Source organism: Panthera pardus, unplaced genomic scaffold (genome assembly GCF_024362965.1).
Source record: "Panthera pardus isolate Hobbes unplaced genomic scaffold, ASM2436296v1 HiC_scaffold_16, whole genome shotgun sequence".
NCBI lineage: Eukaryota > Metazoa > Chordata > Mammalia > Carnivora > Felidae > Panthera > Panthera pardus.
Window position 1 is genome coordinate 150,319,710 of NW_026526721.1, and position 16,782 is coordinate 150,336,491.

The following is a 16,782-nucleotide window of genomic DNA, read 5'->3' on the forward strand; positions in this document are numbered from 1 at the left end:
GGGGCCCCCATGCTAACAGCTTGGGGCCTGCTTGGGATTTTCTCTCTCCCTCTCTCTGCCCCTCCCCAATCACAGGAAAACACTCAGGTGTGCTCTCTCTCAAAATAAACTTAAAAAGATTTTATTTTTCAGTAATCTACACCAACTGTGGGGCTCAAACTCACAACCTGGAGATCAAGGGTCACTAGTTCCACAGACTGAGCCAGCCAGGTACCCCTAAAAAGTCCTATTTGAGATCATTGGAAATGTGAATATGGGCTGGGTTTTGGATGATATGCAAAAAATTTGTTAGCGTTTTCCAGGTGGGATAAAAACATTGTAGTTATGTAAGAAACATGTCCACTATTTTTAGAGCTGCAGATTTTTCGAGATGAACTATGGGAAGGGTGAAATAGTGTGATGTCTGAAATCTGCTTTCATAAAGGAGAAAGTGGAAAGACAAGAGTGGCAAAATCCTGATCGTCAGTTTTCATCTCAGTGATGCGAATGAAGGGCCAATGTACCATTTGCCCTACTCTGTGTTTGAAATATTTTTTTTATATATTTATAGAAACTGAATGTACAGCAGCTTGAAAGCTTTGCTTCTGTCCTCTTTTGGCCCATATGCCTTACTAGGCCTTATCTGTAGTGGCCAGACGAGTGTTTACTTCCACAAAGCTCTGCCTCTAAATAATTTGAAGTCTGAGGCAGCCAAGAACAAGTCAACTTGTTAAAAAGGCACTGGGCAGAGTTTCCAAAGCCAGCTGAGACTCACAAACTTTAATAGCTGTGACAGACTGCAGCAAAGATAAATTCTTGGGGCCTGGAATATGCAGATATCCAGGACCACATCCCTCTGGAATCAGGGTTAAGGGCAAATTCCAGTTTTCCCCCATGTTTAGAGAAAATTAGACTGTTCCTCCAAACCTCATTTGCCCCCAAAGAACAAATGAGCATGGAAGGGGACTCTGGTGGCCAAAACTCACCAACCAAGTAGAAGGTGAGCAAACTGGGGGGAAGCCTGTACCTCTGGGCCTCACCTCTGCCCCTCCCCTCCCAGGGGCTCTTGGCAGGTCCCCCACTGACAAGTTAGGCTCCCCTGGCCTAAATGAGGGTCAAAGATGACCCAAACACCCTAACTCAGGACCCAAGTTCTTAGGAGGCAGACACTATACCTAGGCCTGTAGTGACTGGCCTGCGTTCCATTCCTGTCCCAGCACACATCTGTCCTACGTGACCTCCTACTTTCCCCAGCACAGGGCCTCCCGCACCTAGGTCACCAAGCCCTGGTGGCTTCAGGGTCACTGAGATTAGGATCCTCCTCTGCCCTCTCCCATACTCCTCCCATTATTTTGAATAGGGTATTTATTTATTTATTTATTTATTTATTTAACATTTATTTTTGAGAGCGAGAAAGACACAGCACAAGCAGAAGGGCAGAGAGGAAGACACCGAATCCAAAGCAGGCTCCAGGCTCTGAGCTGTCAGCACAGAGCTGACACAGGGTTCGATCCTACGAACTGCAAGATCATGACCTGAGCTGATGTCAGAAGCTTAACCAACTGAGCCACCCAGGTGCCCCTTGAATGGGACATTTCAACCTAAAACCTAAAGTATAAACATCATTAAATTTATATGGATCACAGGTTGAATTGTGTTCCTATGAATGTGATCTTATTTGATGATGGGTCTTTGCAGATATAATCAAGTGGAGGTCCTTCTAGAGTAGGGTGTGCCCGAATCCAATTACTCGTGTCCTTCAAAGAAATTTGGACACAGAGACAGATGGACAGATGGGAGGCTTTGTGGAGATGGAGGCAGACTGGAGTGACGAGTGTCAAGAATTGCCAGCAACCACCAGAAGCCACAACTGTCCTCCCCCAGAGCCTTCAGAGAAAATTATGTCCCTGCTGACACTTTGATTTGAAGACTCTTAGGCTCCAGAACAAATTTCTGCCAGAGGCTACCCAATTTCTGGTCACTGGTTGTGCAGCCCCAGGAACCTACCACAGTGCACCAGAAACATCTGCTCTTTTAACCCTCACCATCGCCCTAGGAAGTGGGGAATATCCCGATCCCCGCTTGACAGGAACAGTTGCAAAGTGTGTCTAAATAAGTAGAGGACCAGGTTTTCTATCTGGGCCACGTAGATCACAGCCCGTATCCTTAACCAGGAGACCAATCTTCTTCCTAATGTCTGGATAAATGTATGGCTCCTTCCGAAGTTGAAAAGTTGATAGAAAAGCCTGGGTACCCAACTCGGGTGGCTACAGTAAATAAAACAAACAATAACATGTGTGGAGGAGGATGTGGGGAATCAGAACGCTTCTGCGCTGCTGGTGGGAACGGAGGATGGTCTGGAGTCTGGGAGTTTCTCAGACGGTTAAACACCGCCACCACTTGATCGCGCAGTTCTCCTCCTAGGCACATACTTCCAGAAGAGCAATGAAAAGCTAGGTCCACACAAACACTTGTATGTGAACGTTCACAGTGGCATTATTCCTAAGAGCCCCAAAGTGGAAACAATGCAAGTAGTCCTCAACTGAGGAATGGATAGTACGATGTTATGTGGCCACGCACACAACAAAGGACAGTGCTGAACGTGCCACATGGATGAACCTCAAAAGCGTTACGCTAAGCGAAAGAAACCAGATGCGAAACTACAAATTGTACGACTGCATTCATAGGAAGCACACAGTAAAGGTGATGGACGGAAAGCGGATCAATAGCTCCCAGCGGCTGGGGCTCAGAATGAGATCTTTAAATCTGAGATCTTGGGGGCTGAACGTGTTCTAAAACGGATCCGTAGTGATGGTTGAGCCCCTCAGTGAAGTTACCAAAAATCACGGATTGGTTTATTTGAAATGAGGGGATGGTACAACGTGTGAAATAAAGCTTTTTAAAAGATGTTTAGGTCGAAGGACGTATATGGGTCAAGAGCCAGCCGCCTTGGATTAATTTGGTTATTTTAGAACACAGAGGGGACACTATTGAGGTTTTCCAAACAGTTGTCAGTGATAAAGTGCTTCACTTTATTTACGTGAATTTTAGCAGCAGCAAAAAAAAAAAAAAAAAAAAAAAAAAAAAAATGCCAGAACAATTCAGAATTAAAACAGGGCGGAGGCCAAGAACAAAAAAACCTTATTTGGACACTTAGAGGCTAAGAAGCCACTGTCTCCACTTCTTTAGAGGCTCTCCAGGTGATTAAGTAACCACCAGTTAAGTAACAACATCTTTTTTCCCCTCGTCCTAACAGCACCCCGGACACAGCCTTCAGCCTCGTGACAAGGACCCCTCTCCCGGCAGATGGGCTTCCCCCACTGGAGCGCCTCGGCCGTAGCGCCAGTCCGCGGATTCTCTGGCGGTGCGATTCCTTGCCCAAGGACAGATCCAAACGGCAGCCTGGTGTAGGTGGGTGTAGGTGAAGCGGAGCCACCTGACAGAGCTCTCTCCAGAAACCCCTTTTTAAGAAGTCCTGCAGGATGGGCAAACCCTCTCCTAACTCCCTAGCGCGCGGTATGCATCAGTAACACCTCTTTCGGGAGATCCTGAAGGCTTGAGTCAGGCCCATCTATTCTCTACTCAAACTGGGTAACTGAAGGTGACGTAGCTGCCTGGCTTTCCAGACAGGACATCCTCTAACTCCGGGACAGTGAGACGGAGCAGCCCTTGGCAAGAGCCGGGCAAGGCAACAGAGCCCATCTGTCCCCAGGCCCCTCTCGGTCAGGACTTCAGGCCCATCTTGGCCATCATCTCCTCGTAGACCGTCCATGCCATTGCTGCCATCAGAGTTCTGCGGAGGGCCCGGGGAACGCCACCTTGGAAGAAGCCACGCAGCCCATAATCCTACAAGGAAAATGAACGTCAACACTCTGGAAGCAAAGCGGCAATACAATGAAACACCCCTAGCACACAAGAGCGAGGGTCTCCGTTACCCCATTGTTGAGTCTTCATTTTCAGACTTTTATAGATAATGCCAAGAGTATGAATAATGGACCCAAGAAGGCAATGAACTTGAAAAGGTTTTTTTTTGGCACAGTTGCGAAGCTTTCTTGCTTTATCCAGGGGAATGCGTTTCTCGGCTGAAAATCTTCATCAAGGGTTGCCGTATACCGCTGTGCAGCTTACACAGCTCACAGAGGCACCAAGCGCCAGCTGGCGGCTGAGTCCCAGACCTCGGTCTGCATGCCAAGCCCTGGGCCCTGGCTCCAGGCTAGAGGAAAAGGTGCCTTTATGATTTGTCTGCCTGGAGGGAGCTTCTTTCCATAGTTTCGTAATATAAGAATTAGAGACAAAACGCCTGTTACTCCTCTAGAGCAAATTTCTAGAAACAAAATAATGTGTCTGTGGGGTTTTTTGGGGACTCTGGTTCCTCCTAGGTCCTTGATCGGATGACTAGACCCTCCCTGCTCACCTGATTCAATAGGTAAGGGGTGGAGCCCAGCAATTCCAAGTTTAACAAATATAACTGGTTGTCCTAATGTAGTCAGTTTCCCCCACCCACCACCAAAAAATCCCGGCAACCAACCATAGGTTTTTAGCAGTGATTTCAATCTTGGCAACACCTTGGAATCACTAGGGAACTTAACTACTGATCCGGGCTTCACCTGCTCCCAGGCATTCAGATATCACCAGCCCAGATTATGATCTGGAAGTGAGGACTTTTCTTTTTTAGTTTGTTTATTTATTTTGAGAGAGAGAGAGAGAGAGAGAGAGAGAGAGAATGCAAACCAGGGAGGGTCATGGAGAGCGAGAATTCCAAGCAGGCTCCACACCACCAGTGTGGAACCCAAACTCATGAACCGTGAGATCATGACCTGAGCCAAAATCAAGAGTTGGACACTTAACCGGCTGAACCACCCAGGCGCCCCAGGGAGTGGGAACGTTTTTAAAGCTCCCCAAGTGATTCTAATGTGTAAAGGGCACAAGATACTGCTCTAGAGAGAGCCGTAACCCCAATAAGAACCAATATTTACTCCATAGCCTTACTTTGAAAATGAGGGTCACCGCCTGGCCAATCCACCGAAATTTCATTGGGGTGAGCTGCATATGAGTTTTGATGACATCCGCAGGTTGAGTTACCAGGGAGGCCAGAATACCAGCAAAGATCCCACAGCTGAAATTTACAACAGGAATAAGGACTGCATCCAACTGGTCTGAAATAGGACAAAGGCAACGTTCGGTTACAAATAAATCCCACACTCAACTCAGAAGTATCCCTACTAAGTTGACCACTAATCCTTCCCCAAAGTTAGAAGGATGTAGATTCAGACAAGGTTAAGAAATAGACATTTAAAGGTACACTATGTGTAGATGGAGTAGTGGGAGTTAAAATTCGCCTTTTTTTTTTTTTTTTTACAACTATCGCCATCATAATTCATTCGGGCAACAATCACGGGCTAAAACATATGATTGAAAGGAACAGGATGTTTTATATAGATGTACACAGACTCCAAGTATCTCCCCACTGAGACGCTTACAAATGACAAAAGAAAAAGTGAGTTTTCAGTGGAGACACTATCTTGTCCAAGTGATAAAAAGTTAGTATCGCCCACAGTGGGTCAAACCAATGTCATGAGCTTCCTGACATGGAGATATTTAAGGGCAAAGGGGCATCACTCCTGCGACTTGCTCTTAAACAGGTGGGAATAAACAATTATACATACAGAGAAATCAAAAGCGTACATCCAAGCTCCCTTACTGCCCTAACTTTCCACGGCAAAATGAAGGCTGTGACCGGTAGTGTCACGGCCCCCGGTGCCTTGGGCGGAGCAGGAAGCCTCCCAAAAAGCACCCCAATTGTACTTGATCACCACCGTCAGGACGGCATGCCAGCTTTCCCACTTACGTGACCTTGGTTGCATATCCTTTCTCGAATTATCCAGAGACCCCTTATTGAACACAGGTTCATGCCACAGAACGTGTTTCCATTAGCACCTGGCTCCGCTTGGGGGAACGTTTGCTGCCCACTGATTGTGTCCTTGTCGTATCCAAATGAGCATGCTGGTGGGGTGGGTCTGCCAGAACGCCTGAGGTTTGGCACCTTTCTCTCCACCCCAACAGAGGCTCAAAACCACTCTTAACTGGGAACACAGCAATGGAGGTGAAATGGTACTTTCCTTCCAGCTCCTACCCTACTGGCGTTTCCCAGACTTGTCTGATGAGAATCCCACCAACTGCTTCTTGAGGAATAGACTCCCAGGTCTTGTTCCAAAGCTTCTGATGCAGGAGGCCCTGGGCAGGACCCAGCAATCTAAAGATGGGGTAACTCTGCAAAGTATTATGGCAGGACTTCTGCGAAACACGCTTTACTTCACCGCCTACCCCACTCAAGAATTTTAGTACTACCAGTACTCTGCCGTAAGAGACTATAAACTGGAGAGGGCAGGGACCAAGTCCATCATGACCACCACTGCATCCCAGCACCTGACATGGCTCAGTTCCTAAAACTCTGCCAAGAATCTGGAGTCGCTAAGAACGTTAAACAGTGTCACACAGCAGAGGAAGCAGGGAGGATCTGCGGTCTCGGAGCTCTCTCTTCCCCACCACACCTTCGACCGTCCGTACCGTGGGTCATGATGTTTTTGGTCTGGTTGTAAAACATCAGGTAGATTCCAGAAAAGGGTGCGTCACGCAGAAGTGTTGCTGTCAGGCCACTGAAGAGTCCCCGGTGCCCCTCACTGCGATAGATGCTCTTCAGGGCTGCGTAGATGCTCTCATAGCCATACCTCCCACTCTGCAAGGGAAGCACAGGACCAGTGGCTGGCAGGGCGGTCCCGGGCTGGCATAACGAACCAATGCGACTCCGGGGTATGTGGCATTACCGGGGCACCGGGGGCTCTGGTTCCCACGTGGCTTGGGTTCTCTGACCACAGCAGCCTCTATTTTCGATTCTAAATCGGGGGTGGACATCGGAAGGCGGCCCAGTGCCTCTGGTTACCCAGCCTTGAGGCCCAGAGCAGTCAGACTCACCTCGTAACGGGTCTTGATCACAGTGATGGGTGACATGCAGACGCCTGCAACTGAGCGAGAGCCCACTCCCAGGATGACCGACTCCAGGGCGGTTGGTGGATGGCCTCGCAGAAAGTACTGCTTCAAGGAGTAGAGGGTGCCGAAGTAGATACCAATGCCGGGGACACACCTCACAATGGACTGCAGAAAACGTCAGAGGGGGGGAAAGAAGTCAAAGGCTGACACGGTAAGACACCGTCTTAGCCGGCTTTTCCCAAAACAAGGCCAAGGTTTGCGTGCCGGTAGTCGACTGAAGGTGCGGAGGGACACCAAGAAGAGAAAGGGGAAGTGAGAGGCAGGGGGGAAGGCGGCCGACAAAGGGCGTGTTCCCTAAGCCACTACTGCCCCGGGCAACTCAATCCCTTTGGGGAACTCTGGGAATCTTGGTGTAGGGCGCCTGCCTGTTACCCCCGCCATCTGAGGAGGGTGAGTGAGAGTTTTAAGTATCCACTGGCATCTTCCGTCGACTAAAGGGCTGCTGCGGGCCTGGGTGAGCATTAACTCTCTGGCACTTCCGGCAAAGTGACTTCCTCATTTCCGGCAAAGTGACTTCCTCACTTCCGGCAAAGTGACTTCCTAAGGCCAGGAAGGCCGGCAGGTAAAGAAATGCAGGTGTGGCCAGCGTGCTCTGAAGGGCAAGGACAAGGACATGCTGGCAGCTGAGGGCACCAGCTGCATCTGCTCTGCCGCTTGCCCCAAGGGCGTACAGACGTCCCATTTCCTTCCCTGAGCCCTCAGAGCTAGCAGCCGGAGACCAGCCGAGGACCACGTAGGACGCTCACCTATCCTAACGAGAGGATACGTGAGGTGCATGAGAAATGGCTGGCTATTACAGCAAAGGGCGCAAGAGAAGACCCAAAACGCAGCTTACGGGAGACATCCCTTTCCAAAGGCCCAGAATGCTCTCCGTGCGAACCACCTTCAAGAGAAGAGCCAGCATCCCAACACGCCCGGATCTGAAAGCAGACAGAACGGAGACACAGAAGAAAAAAAATGACTTAGACCCCCATCCTCGTAAAAGAGCTCCCCACCCAAAGACTGCTTTGCAGGACGTCTTTCCTAAGAACGCTCGGGAGTCTCGGCAACACCTCTCGGGGTAACTCCGAGTTCGGCTACGTTCGTGGTTTGGCGCGTACATGTCGATCTCTGTCCATTCACACTGGAAGGATGACCTCCCATTTTGCATGCGTGTCGTATACTTCCCACAGTGCCAGGCCCAATAGGGGCATAAAAGAGACACTTAACGTTTGTATTATTTCCAGAAAACCACCCACACTTCTAGTACCAGAGAGCACAGTTAAAACATTACAGGCTAGCTCGAGAAAATGCGAATGTCCCCCCATTCAATTAACAGGAAATGTCGAAGAAAAGGTGGGGCGAAAAGTTGGGCCTGGCCTGTGTTTCTCTCGAAGCATCCAGCAGGATGGGCGTTGACTTAACATCTCTGAGAGGCACCGGTGTCTGAGAGAAGTTGTTGAAACCAGTTCCTCGAAGAAACGGGGGGCGGCAGGCCTTACCCATGGGCTGGGGGCTGGAGAGTCTGCAGGCGAGTTTTGAGGAGGTCCAGGGGCTGGAAAAGGAGGGTGGAGCAGGTCCCACTGATGGAGCCACACAGGAAAGCTTTGATCACCGGATGCAGCTGCAGGGCAAGAGAACGCTGGGTCAGCAACTTTGTCGCCATGGGCCTCAGCCTTCTCCACCCGAGACCAGTCAACTGCTCTCTAGGGGTGGCTTAGAAAACCGTCCGGTGGTGCTCTGTATTACCTTCCCACTTCAGAGAAGGGAAAAGTGTTCCCAGGAATGAACAGCGCTGGAATGTTGTGCAGACCATAATATCCTGCTGTTGGGATCTCTCCAGCCCTAGTGCTGAGAAGGAGCCAGGAACATCCTGCGGAGCAAGGTCTATCCACGTTCATCTGTGAATCGGGCCCCCAACCACACCTCCCTCGGTCTAGCTAGAGACAAGTTATTGGCCATCTCCTTATCTTCACAGAGCAAAATCAACTGAAGGGGAGTGTCTGAACCAAGGTCACCGGGGTCTCTTGGTTATCAAACCTGTAGATATTTATAGGAGCAAGACAGAGAAATGAAACCGCAAGTTCAGTTTCAATGTAAGACATGGGCTACTTCCTGAAAAACCTACGAACTTTCTTAACTTAGAGCTTTCCCTTTCTCTCTCCTATCCACGCATCTCCCTGCCACCTAAGCAGATCACAGACAGTGCAGTAGACCAGCAGCCACCCCCGGGTTTGGTGGCTCTCCTTTAAACCAGGACAGTCGCACACGCTGGCTAATCTAGAGGCACCACCAGAAGGGGCAAGGGCTAGATGTACTTCCTCTGAGCCCGACACACTAGAGGTCGCAAAGCTTGCCTCAGAATCCACTCGATCACAAATGTGTGAGAAAGGCACCTTAAAAAACCCAACCACGAAAGAAAAGGCCTCTTTTCCGAAGGAGACACTGGGCAAACTCCATCCTAAAAGACCTTCCTTCTCTCTCCTCATTAAATGGCATTTGCACTATTATTTTTCAATAAATGGTACGCTGTGGCCCTAAGACACTATTAAGATGAGGTCACCGGTTATACACACATAGCCACCAACCCAGAACGAAAATGTTTGGAACCTGTGGTTATTTGTCCCCCAGGGGACAGAGATCACTCCACGTTTCTAGCAGACGAGCAGGTCTCCCATGATAACTGAACCCACTTAAGAGACGAAAGTAGTTCAGATGATAAATACTGGAGGTTATAACTCTGTTCAAACGGCTTGCAAAATATCGAAGGGGTGACAATTAGTAAGACAACACGTACGACCAAGCAAAATGTATACCTCACCAGTCTGCCGGCACACCATTCCCTGTCCCGCAAGAAGGGGTGTCCTGCTCCTTCCGATAACTTGGAAGCCATGTGTAAAGGGCACAAGCTACTGGCATCCTCTACTTTGCCTGGCAGTGAGCTTCGAACCCCCGTCTTTCCAGCCTGATGCCACATCACCTCCCCTCCCTCTTGGCTGGTCACCCCTCAGCCCCCACGACTTGCCATCCAGCTAAAGGTGCCCCTCTCACGCTCACCAAGGATCCCTTTCCCACCCTGGGCCTTCTCTTACTCGGCCTCCTCCTCCTTGGGGACGCATTTCAAACAGCTGGCTGCCTCTTGGTTTTTGGCTCCCCTAGCCTTTTCCCTCAGCCAGGGTTGTGGTGGTTCCTCTTATCTCCTCCAGCCACAGCCCCTAGGGGGCCACCTCACCCACACCCACACACCAACGCCCACGGCCCTGCCCAGCACTCCCCCCAAACGCCCCCAGGCATCTACAGCTCACCCTCCAAAATGGAAACCCAGCCAACCGTTGCCCACACTCTTGTCCCTACTCCACCCCACAAGATATCCCAGCAGCACATTTGGGAGTCGCGTAAGACTCCTCAGCAAATGCAGAAGGAAATGGCAGATAAAATTAAATTTCCTTATAACCTGCAGCCCATTGACAGTTGAGGCCGGCAGAGTTCTCCAGGAACTCCCTGCGGTCTTAAAGATGTTAACACTTTGCTGGAGGGAAAAACAACCCTGGCTTGACCACAGCTAGGCCTCCAGGCTCCGGTGCGCCTTTTTGCCCTGAAGATGTCTCAGGAAATCTTTCTTGGCCGTCAGGTCCGGACCCCACCACCGCTCCAAAATCCCATCAGCTGTACCGACTGCTTCCGGACTGAGTCCGGCTGATGACCCTCAGTGTCCCCAGAGCCTGCCCCTGTGGATCTCAGTGGCCTCCTCGGCAACCTCCAGCCTCAACCCTACGAAGCCACCCTCCCCTGAACTGGAGAAGCACTGGATGAGGCATCTGTGCATACCACCTCAAGATCTCACAGCCCTTTGAAAAGCTAAATCTTTAAACCCATTTTACAGACGGAACTGGAGCTCACAGCGGTTATGAATGTGTCCTAAGTCACAGGGTTTGAAGCCACTGGCTAGGCTTACAAGGCCTTCCGTGAATCGAGGGGCCCCTGCTTTCCTTTTTGGCCTGTGTTCTCAGCCTCCTCCTCCCTCTTGCATAGGGCGCAGCCGGAAGGGATCCTCTGCCTTCCTCTAGCCTCGGAAAACCCCATCCTAGCTCCTCTGACCTCTGATTCATCCGGGGAGGGGGGCCTCTGCCCAGATCTCCCCTGCTGTGGGAAAGCCCCGAATCCCCGCCCCCCACTGGCATTCAGGCTTCTCCTCCAATACTTCCACTGCACCTGAGCCCACCTCCCTTGGGTCGAGGACAGAAGAGGCCACTAGCTGTCCTGTTCACGATGGTACCTCCAGCACTGACCACCCAGCCTGGTGCACAGTCAAAATGGGGCCCCACAGCCAAAAATGAATGAGTCCTGTCGTCTACAGGAAATGTGCATATGGCTCTCCCTTGAGCACAATTCCATAGGATGAGGCTTAGTGGGTTCTGCCCGCCCCTTCCCAGGACAGGCTCCCTTCAGCCCTCTGCTCCAGTAAGGCTGTAGGAATGACAAGGCGCTTACAGCTTCTGAGAAGGTCTTGGTGTGGCTTCCCCGAGGCTCTCACAGGTCTTGTATGGAATTTGTTTTCAGGCCGCTGTCGTTCACAGGCATGCTCCATGTACACCCCCTCCCCCCACCGTAGCAACTATTTTATGTCGTTATTTTCACAGCGCAAAGCTTGGAGATGTTATTGGTTTAATAAATATTTGAATGAAGAATAGAGTCCGTAACTTCTTTAACTTTGTAAACTTCCAGGTCCATTAGCACACAGCAGATGCTAAATATATACCAGCGGTATAAACTAACCTCTAATAGTTAAAACACACACACACACACACACACACACACACACACACACAGGTAGCAGCATTATTTAAAAAACAAAAACCAAAAAAACAGAATTGGGGCACCTGGGTGGCTCTGTCCTTTGAGAATCTGACTTCAGCTCAGGTCATGATATCACAGTTCGTGAGTTCGAACCCTGCCTCCGGCTCTGCCGTTAGCCCAGAGCCCGCTTCAGATTCTCTGTCCCCTTCTCTGCTCCCTCCACCCCACTCACACTCGCCCTCTCTCAAAAATAAACAAACGTTAAAAAAAAAAACAAACTAAAAAAAAAAAAAACCAACCAGAATTTACACTTTTCATTTGAATAGGCTTAAGACATTGTCCTATGGCAGGCACATCCTTTGAAGGCATGTTTGATTTTCTTTTCAAGTTATTCAAGTTAAAAACAAGGAGTAACAATTTGGTTTTTTGAGGAACCGGGGCAAAAACAACCAAATGATACACAGTACACAAAAGCATAAGCATAAGAGCGCCTGGGTGGCTCAGTCGGTTGAGCATCCAACTTCGCTCAGGTCATGATCTCGCAGTTCTTGAGTTCCAGCCCCGCGTCGGGCTCTGTGCCCACAGCTCAGAGCCTGGAGCCTGCTTCGGATTCTGTGTCTCCCTCTCTCTCTGCCCCTTCCCCGCTCATACTGTCTCTGTCTCTCAAAAATGAATAAACGTTAAAAAAAAAAAAAAAAGTACTTAAACAGATAGTAAATAGATTCCCCCAAGCAATTTACTCCCTTTTAAAAAACTAAATCGTAAATCCAATTCAGATCTCGAGGTCAGAGCTGAAAGGAGATGTAGAACCCCAGTGGTGGCCTTTTTTAAGGATTAAAAAAGAAACGAAACAAAACACCTCTGACCCCGCCCGCCAGAGCTGGTAGACGTAACCGCAACCTCAGGGTGAGGGCGGACAGCGCCCCCGCCCCTCCCAGCGCTAAACCACGCGGCTTCCCGCCTCCACACCCCGCGAGCGGTAACTCCGGCGGCCCCGCCTCCGTCTCCACCAATGGAGGCCCGGCGGCACGACCACTGCAGCCAATCCAGACGCGGGGGCGTGGCTCCGCGCCAGGCCTGCCGCGCTAGTTCCCCGCCGGCCGGGAAGTGGAGCCCCAGACCGTGATCTCCCGCCCGAGCCGCGGGCGCAGTGGACCCACGTCGCTCCAGCATCCACCTCTTCTCAGGCTTGTTGCTACCAGCGGTCTTTGCGATGGTCCAAATACCTGGCCGAGCGCCCTCCCCACCACGGTCACTCTGGGAATCGAACTCAAAAGCAACGTCCGGTAGCGCTCTCACGTCGTTCAGTGTCGCGCGGGCACACTCGCCGACACCCTCAAGACCCCGGCAATTCCTTGCCCACTCTACCCAGACATCAAACATCAGCGAGACCTTCGCCAGCCTGTCCTAAGGAGGGCTGCAACTGCTCTCCTCCCTCGCCCCACCCTTTTCAATTCCCTTAGTCAATCCATCCCTCCTGCGCCACGTCCCCAACCTGTTCTGCGCGCATCTGGAGGGCGGAAAAGGCTCCCAGAGGGCCGCTGACCCTTGGCAACCTACAGAATATCCCCCCCCTCTCCCCGCCACGAGCCAGCGGTCCCGGAGCGGCCAACCCCTGCCTCCACTCCCCGCAGTTTACCATAAGCGTCTCCACCCTGTCTCCGACATCTTGAGGCTGCAGCAGCGCCGGGCGTGACTTCTGAATCATTGGAGACGAGGCCGGCAAGTGCGCCGGGCTCAGTGTGCCGTCAGTAGGAGCTCGGGCCAGCGCTGGCGACCCCGGGGGGCGAGGGTGACGCGGCCGCAGTGGTGGGGCGCCACGCAGTCAGGCGGCGGCTCTGCCGTCCGCGCCCGTCGGGGGCCGGGCCCGCGCTCCCACCGCCCCTGCGTGGCTAGGCGCGCCGCACCGGGAACTTCTCGCCGCTCTTCACTCGCTCCGCAGAGGCCGTGGCTCTGCTCTCCCGCCCATCCCGCCCTGTAACACGCTTCTGGACCCCAGAACAGGCAGGATGCACCGGGGAGGGCGTGGAGAAAGCCGGAGGAACTGCACGGAACCGTGGGATTTCGCTTCCGGGGTTGGCCGCCGCCGGTCTGGAGCGCGTGAACGGGTTCGCCTTAGTGCCACCTAGCGGAGACGTCCAGAACTGCAGGGCCCGCGGTTGCCCTGAGCTTGAAGGCGCGTCTGCGCGGAGGCCTCCCTCCAGTGTAAGGTCTGATGCGAGATTTGAGCTGAGCTCGTTTGCAGTAGAGACTTGCCCTGCCCCATAAGGTAGCCTGTAGCCTTCCGTGCCTATTGAACTTCAAGTGTGGTTCGTGTGCTTGTGGACCAGAATTTTACACTGTATTTAATTTTAGTTAATTTGTATTAAAAAACGGAAGCAGTGTGGAATAACTTTCCGTTAAACACTTTATTGTCTTGGCAGACGCACGTTTCCTCTTGAACGCTGGAAATGTAGCCTAGGAATTGACCAGTGTTGTTAAGTAATCCGTGCACCACATTTCAAGACTTACAGCAATATGGTAAAATAACTTATTAATAATTGTTATATTATTACGTTATAATAATTATATTATTATTATATTAACCTGATATTTTGGATATATCAGGTTAGGCATATTATTAAAATTAATTTTGCATGCTGCTTCTTCCAACTTTTTTTTTTTTTAACATTTATTCATTTTTTGATAGAGACAGAGTGTGAGCAGGGGAGAGACAGAGAGAGAGGGAGACACAGAATCCGAGGCAAGTTCCAGGCTCTGAGCTGTCAGTACAGAGCCCGTCACGGGGCTGGAACTCACGGACTGTGAGATCATGACCTGAGCCGAGGTCGGACACACAACCGACTGAGCCGCGCAGGCGCCCAACTTTTTCTGTTTTTTAATATGCCTACTAGAATTTAAAATTACACGTGTAGCTCACACTACATTTCTTTTGGACCACACTGGTCTGGATGTTTCAGATCATGGTTTATCTCTCATCTGGACTGTGGGAATAACCTTTATGGTCTCCCACCTTCCCATTATTCCTTGTCTGGGAGAGACATGGGAAAGTATTGCTACTGGGATCCTGACACTCCTGTTGAAAAAAGCAGGCACACAACTTCAATGTACCTGGTTACCTGCAGAATAACTTTTCATGACAGTCTTTGCTACTTTCTAGCATTCATTCTCCACTGGGGGGAAATGTAGGTCAGGAAAGATACTTATAATTCAGGGAGCAAGATGCTGTTATTTTAAGGCTTCATTTCTGTGTTATTAAGGCACAAGGAACAGCAAGAAAGTAGTTCTTTATCTCCAGAAGGGATTAAGCAAAGCATAAACATTAAAAAATTACATATACAGGGGCACCTGGCTGGCTCAGTCCGACTTCGGCTCAGGTCATGATCTCACAGCTCATGAGTTCGAGCCGCATTGCTCTGTGCTGACAGCTCAGAGCCTGGAGCCTGCTTCCAATTCTGTGTCTCCCTCTCTCTCTGCCCCTCTGCCACTCATACCCTCTCTCTCAAAAAACGAATAAATGTTTTAAAAAACGTAGAAATACATATACAAATCTGGCTGGTGATTGTTAAAAACTTTCCTATCCCTCGTTCTAAGGGCAAGGCTCATTTTCTTTGTGCAGTGTCAATATCTAAGCTAAAACTTTTATTTTTAAGTAGAAACTTAAAAAAAAATTTTTTTTTAATGTTTATTTATTTTTGAGAGAGAGACAGAGCCAGAGCATGAGCAGGGGAGGGGCAGAGAGAAGGAGACACAGAATCTAAAGCAGGTTCCAGGCTCTGAGCTGTCAGCACAGAGCCCAACACGGGGCTTGAACCCAGGAACTGTGAGATCATGACCTGAGATCATGACCTGTGAGATCATCATGAAGTCAGACTCCTCACCGACCGAGCCACCCAGGCGCCCTGAAACTTTTATTTTTCACTAGAACTCACACCCAGTGCAGAGCCCAGCGTGGGACTTGAACTCGCAACCGTGAGATCAAGACTGGAGCTGAGATCAAAAGTCAGACGCTCAGCTACCTGGGTCACCCAGGTGCCCCTGAAACTTCTTTTTAAAGGAACAGCTACATTTTCCCCCAGAGGGCAAGGGTTTCTACTTTTGAGAAACAGAGTGGATTGGTGTATTTCAGAGACTGCTGTTGGCCACTCTGGGAATGGGGGCCCAGAGTGAAAGCCTCCTGCCCGCTGGCCGCCCTACCACCAGCAGGTGGGCTTGGTTCCGGGCTCAGAAGAAGTGGGCTGGCTTTCAAGCGTGGTACGTGCCTGCCAGCTTTTGCTCCTCGGTATCTGTTCCCGCCACACTCCCAACCCTGGAACCCAGAGTCCTGCCCCGCCCCCCAGCCCCTCCAACCCCCCTCCCATGTTCTTGGAGATTGGGAAATGTATGAGATAATGTGGAAGAAGCATTACCCATTAGCAGATGAGGAGGGTTTTGGAGCAATACTTAATGGCAGAACTTGGAGCAGTGAGTTAAAAAATAGAAGAAAAATATATGGTGAAAACATGGTGTGTGACCTGAGTTCAAGACAAGGTCATTGGGGCGCCTGGGTGGCTCAGGTGTTTGGGCGTCCGACTCTTGATTTCGGCTCAGGTCATGATCCCAGGGTCTTGAGATCAAGCCCCGTGTCAGGCTCTGCGCTAGGTGTGGAGTCTGCTTAAGATTCTCTCTCTTTCTCCCTCGGCCCCTCTCCCCAGCTCGTGCTCTCCCTCTCAAAAAACAAAAAAAATAAAAAAATTCCAAAAACGAGGCCATTAACATCAGGCATAGCTTTCCTGACTTGTTTGCAGTCGGCGGAAGGTGATTTTTGCTTCTACGACCTAACATCCCCCAGTTACACAGTAAGTCTCCCAAACCCCATCTGGCCCCTTTTGCTGAGTTGGGTGTTAAGATTTCATGATGCTTGGGGCACCTGGGTGGCTCAGTCGGTTGAGCGGCCCACTTCGGCTCGGGTCATGATCTCACACTCCGTGAGTTTGAGCC

At 50.5% G+C, this 16,782-nt stretch overlaps 1 protein-coding gene across 2 annotated transcripts; it reads right to left on the reverse strand.

The window, feature by feature from the left end:
• Window positions 1-2,807: 2,807 nt before the first annotated feature.
• Window positions 2,808-13,851, reverse strand: SLC25A38 (solute carrier family 25 member 38). Of its 2 annotated transcripts, XM_019418759.2 has the most exons (7): window positions 13,442-13,845; window positions 8,508-8,629; window positions 7,862-7,946; window positions 6,952-7,131; window positions 6,547-6,715; window positions 4,969-5,135; window positions 3,531-3,825 (listed from the first exon to the last, which is right to left on the reverse strand). In XM_019418759.2, exons 1-7 carry the CDS (start codon window positions 13,508-13,510, stop codon window positions 3,703-3,705), a joined length of 915 nt encoding a protein of 304 aa, XP_019274304.1. In that variant the 5' UTR covers window positions 13,511-13,845; the 3' UTR covers window positions 3,531-3,702. The 2 variants fall into 2 exon arrangements, with proteins under 2 accessions (XP_053759937.1, XP_019274304.1); XM_053903962.1 differs by lacking the exon at window positions 4,969-5,135 and having other exon boundaries at window positions 2,808-3,825; window positions 13,442-13,851.
• Window positions 13,852-16,782: the final 2,931 nt, after the last annotated feature.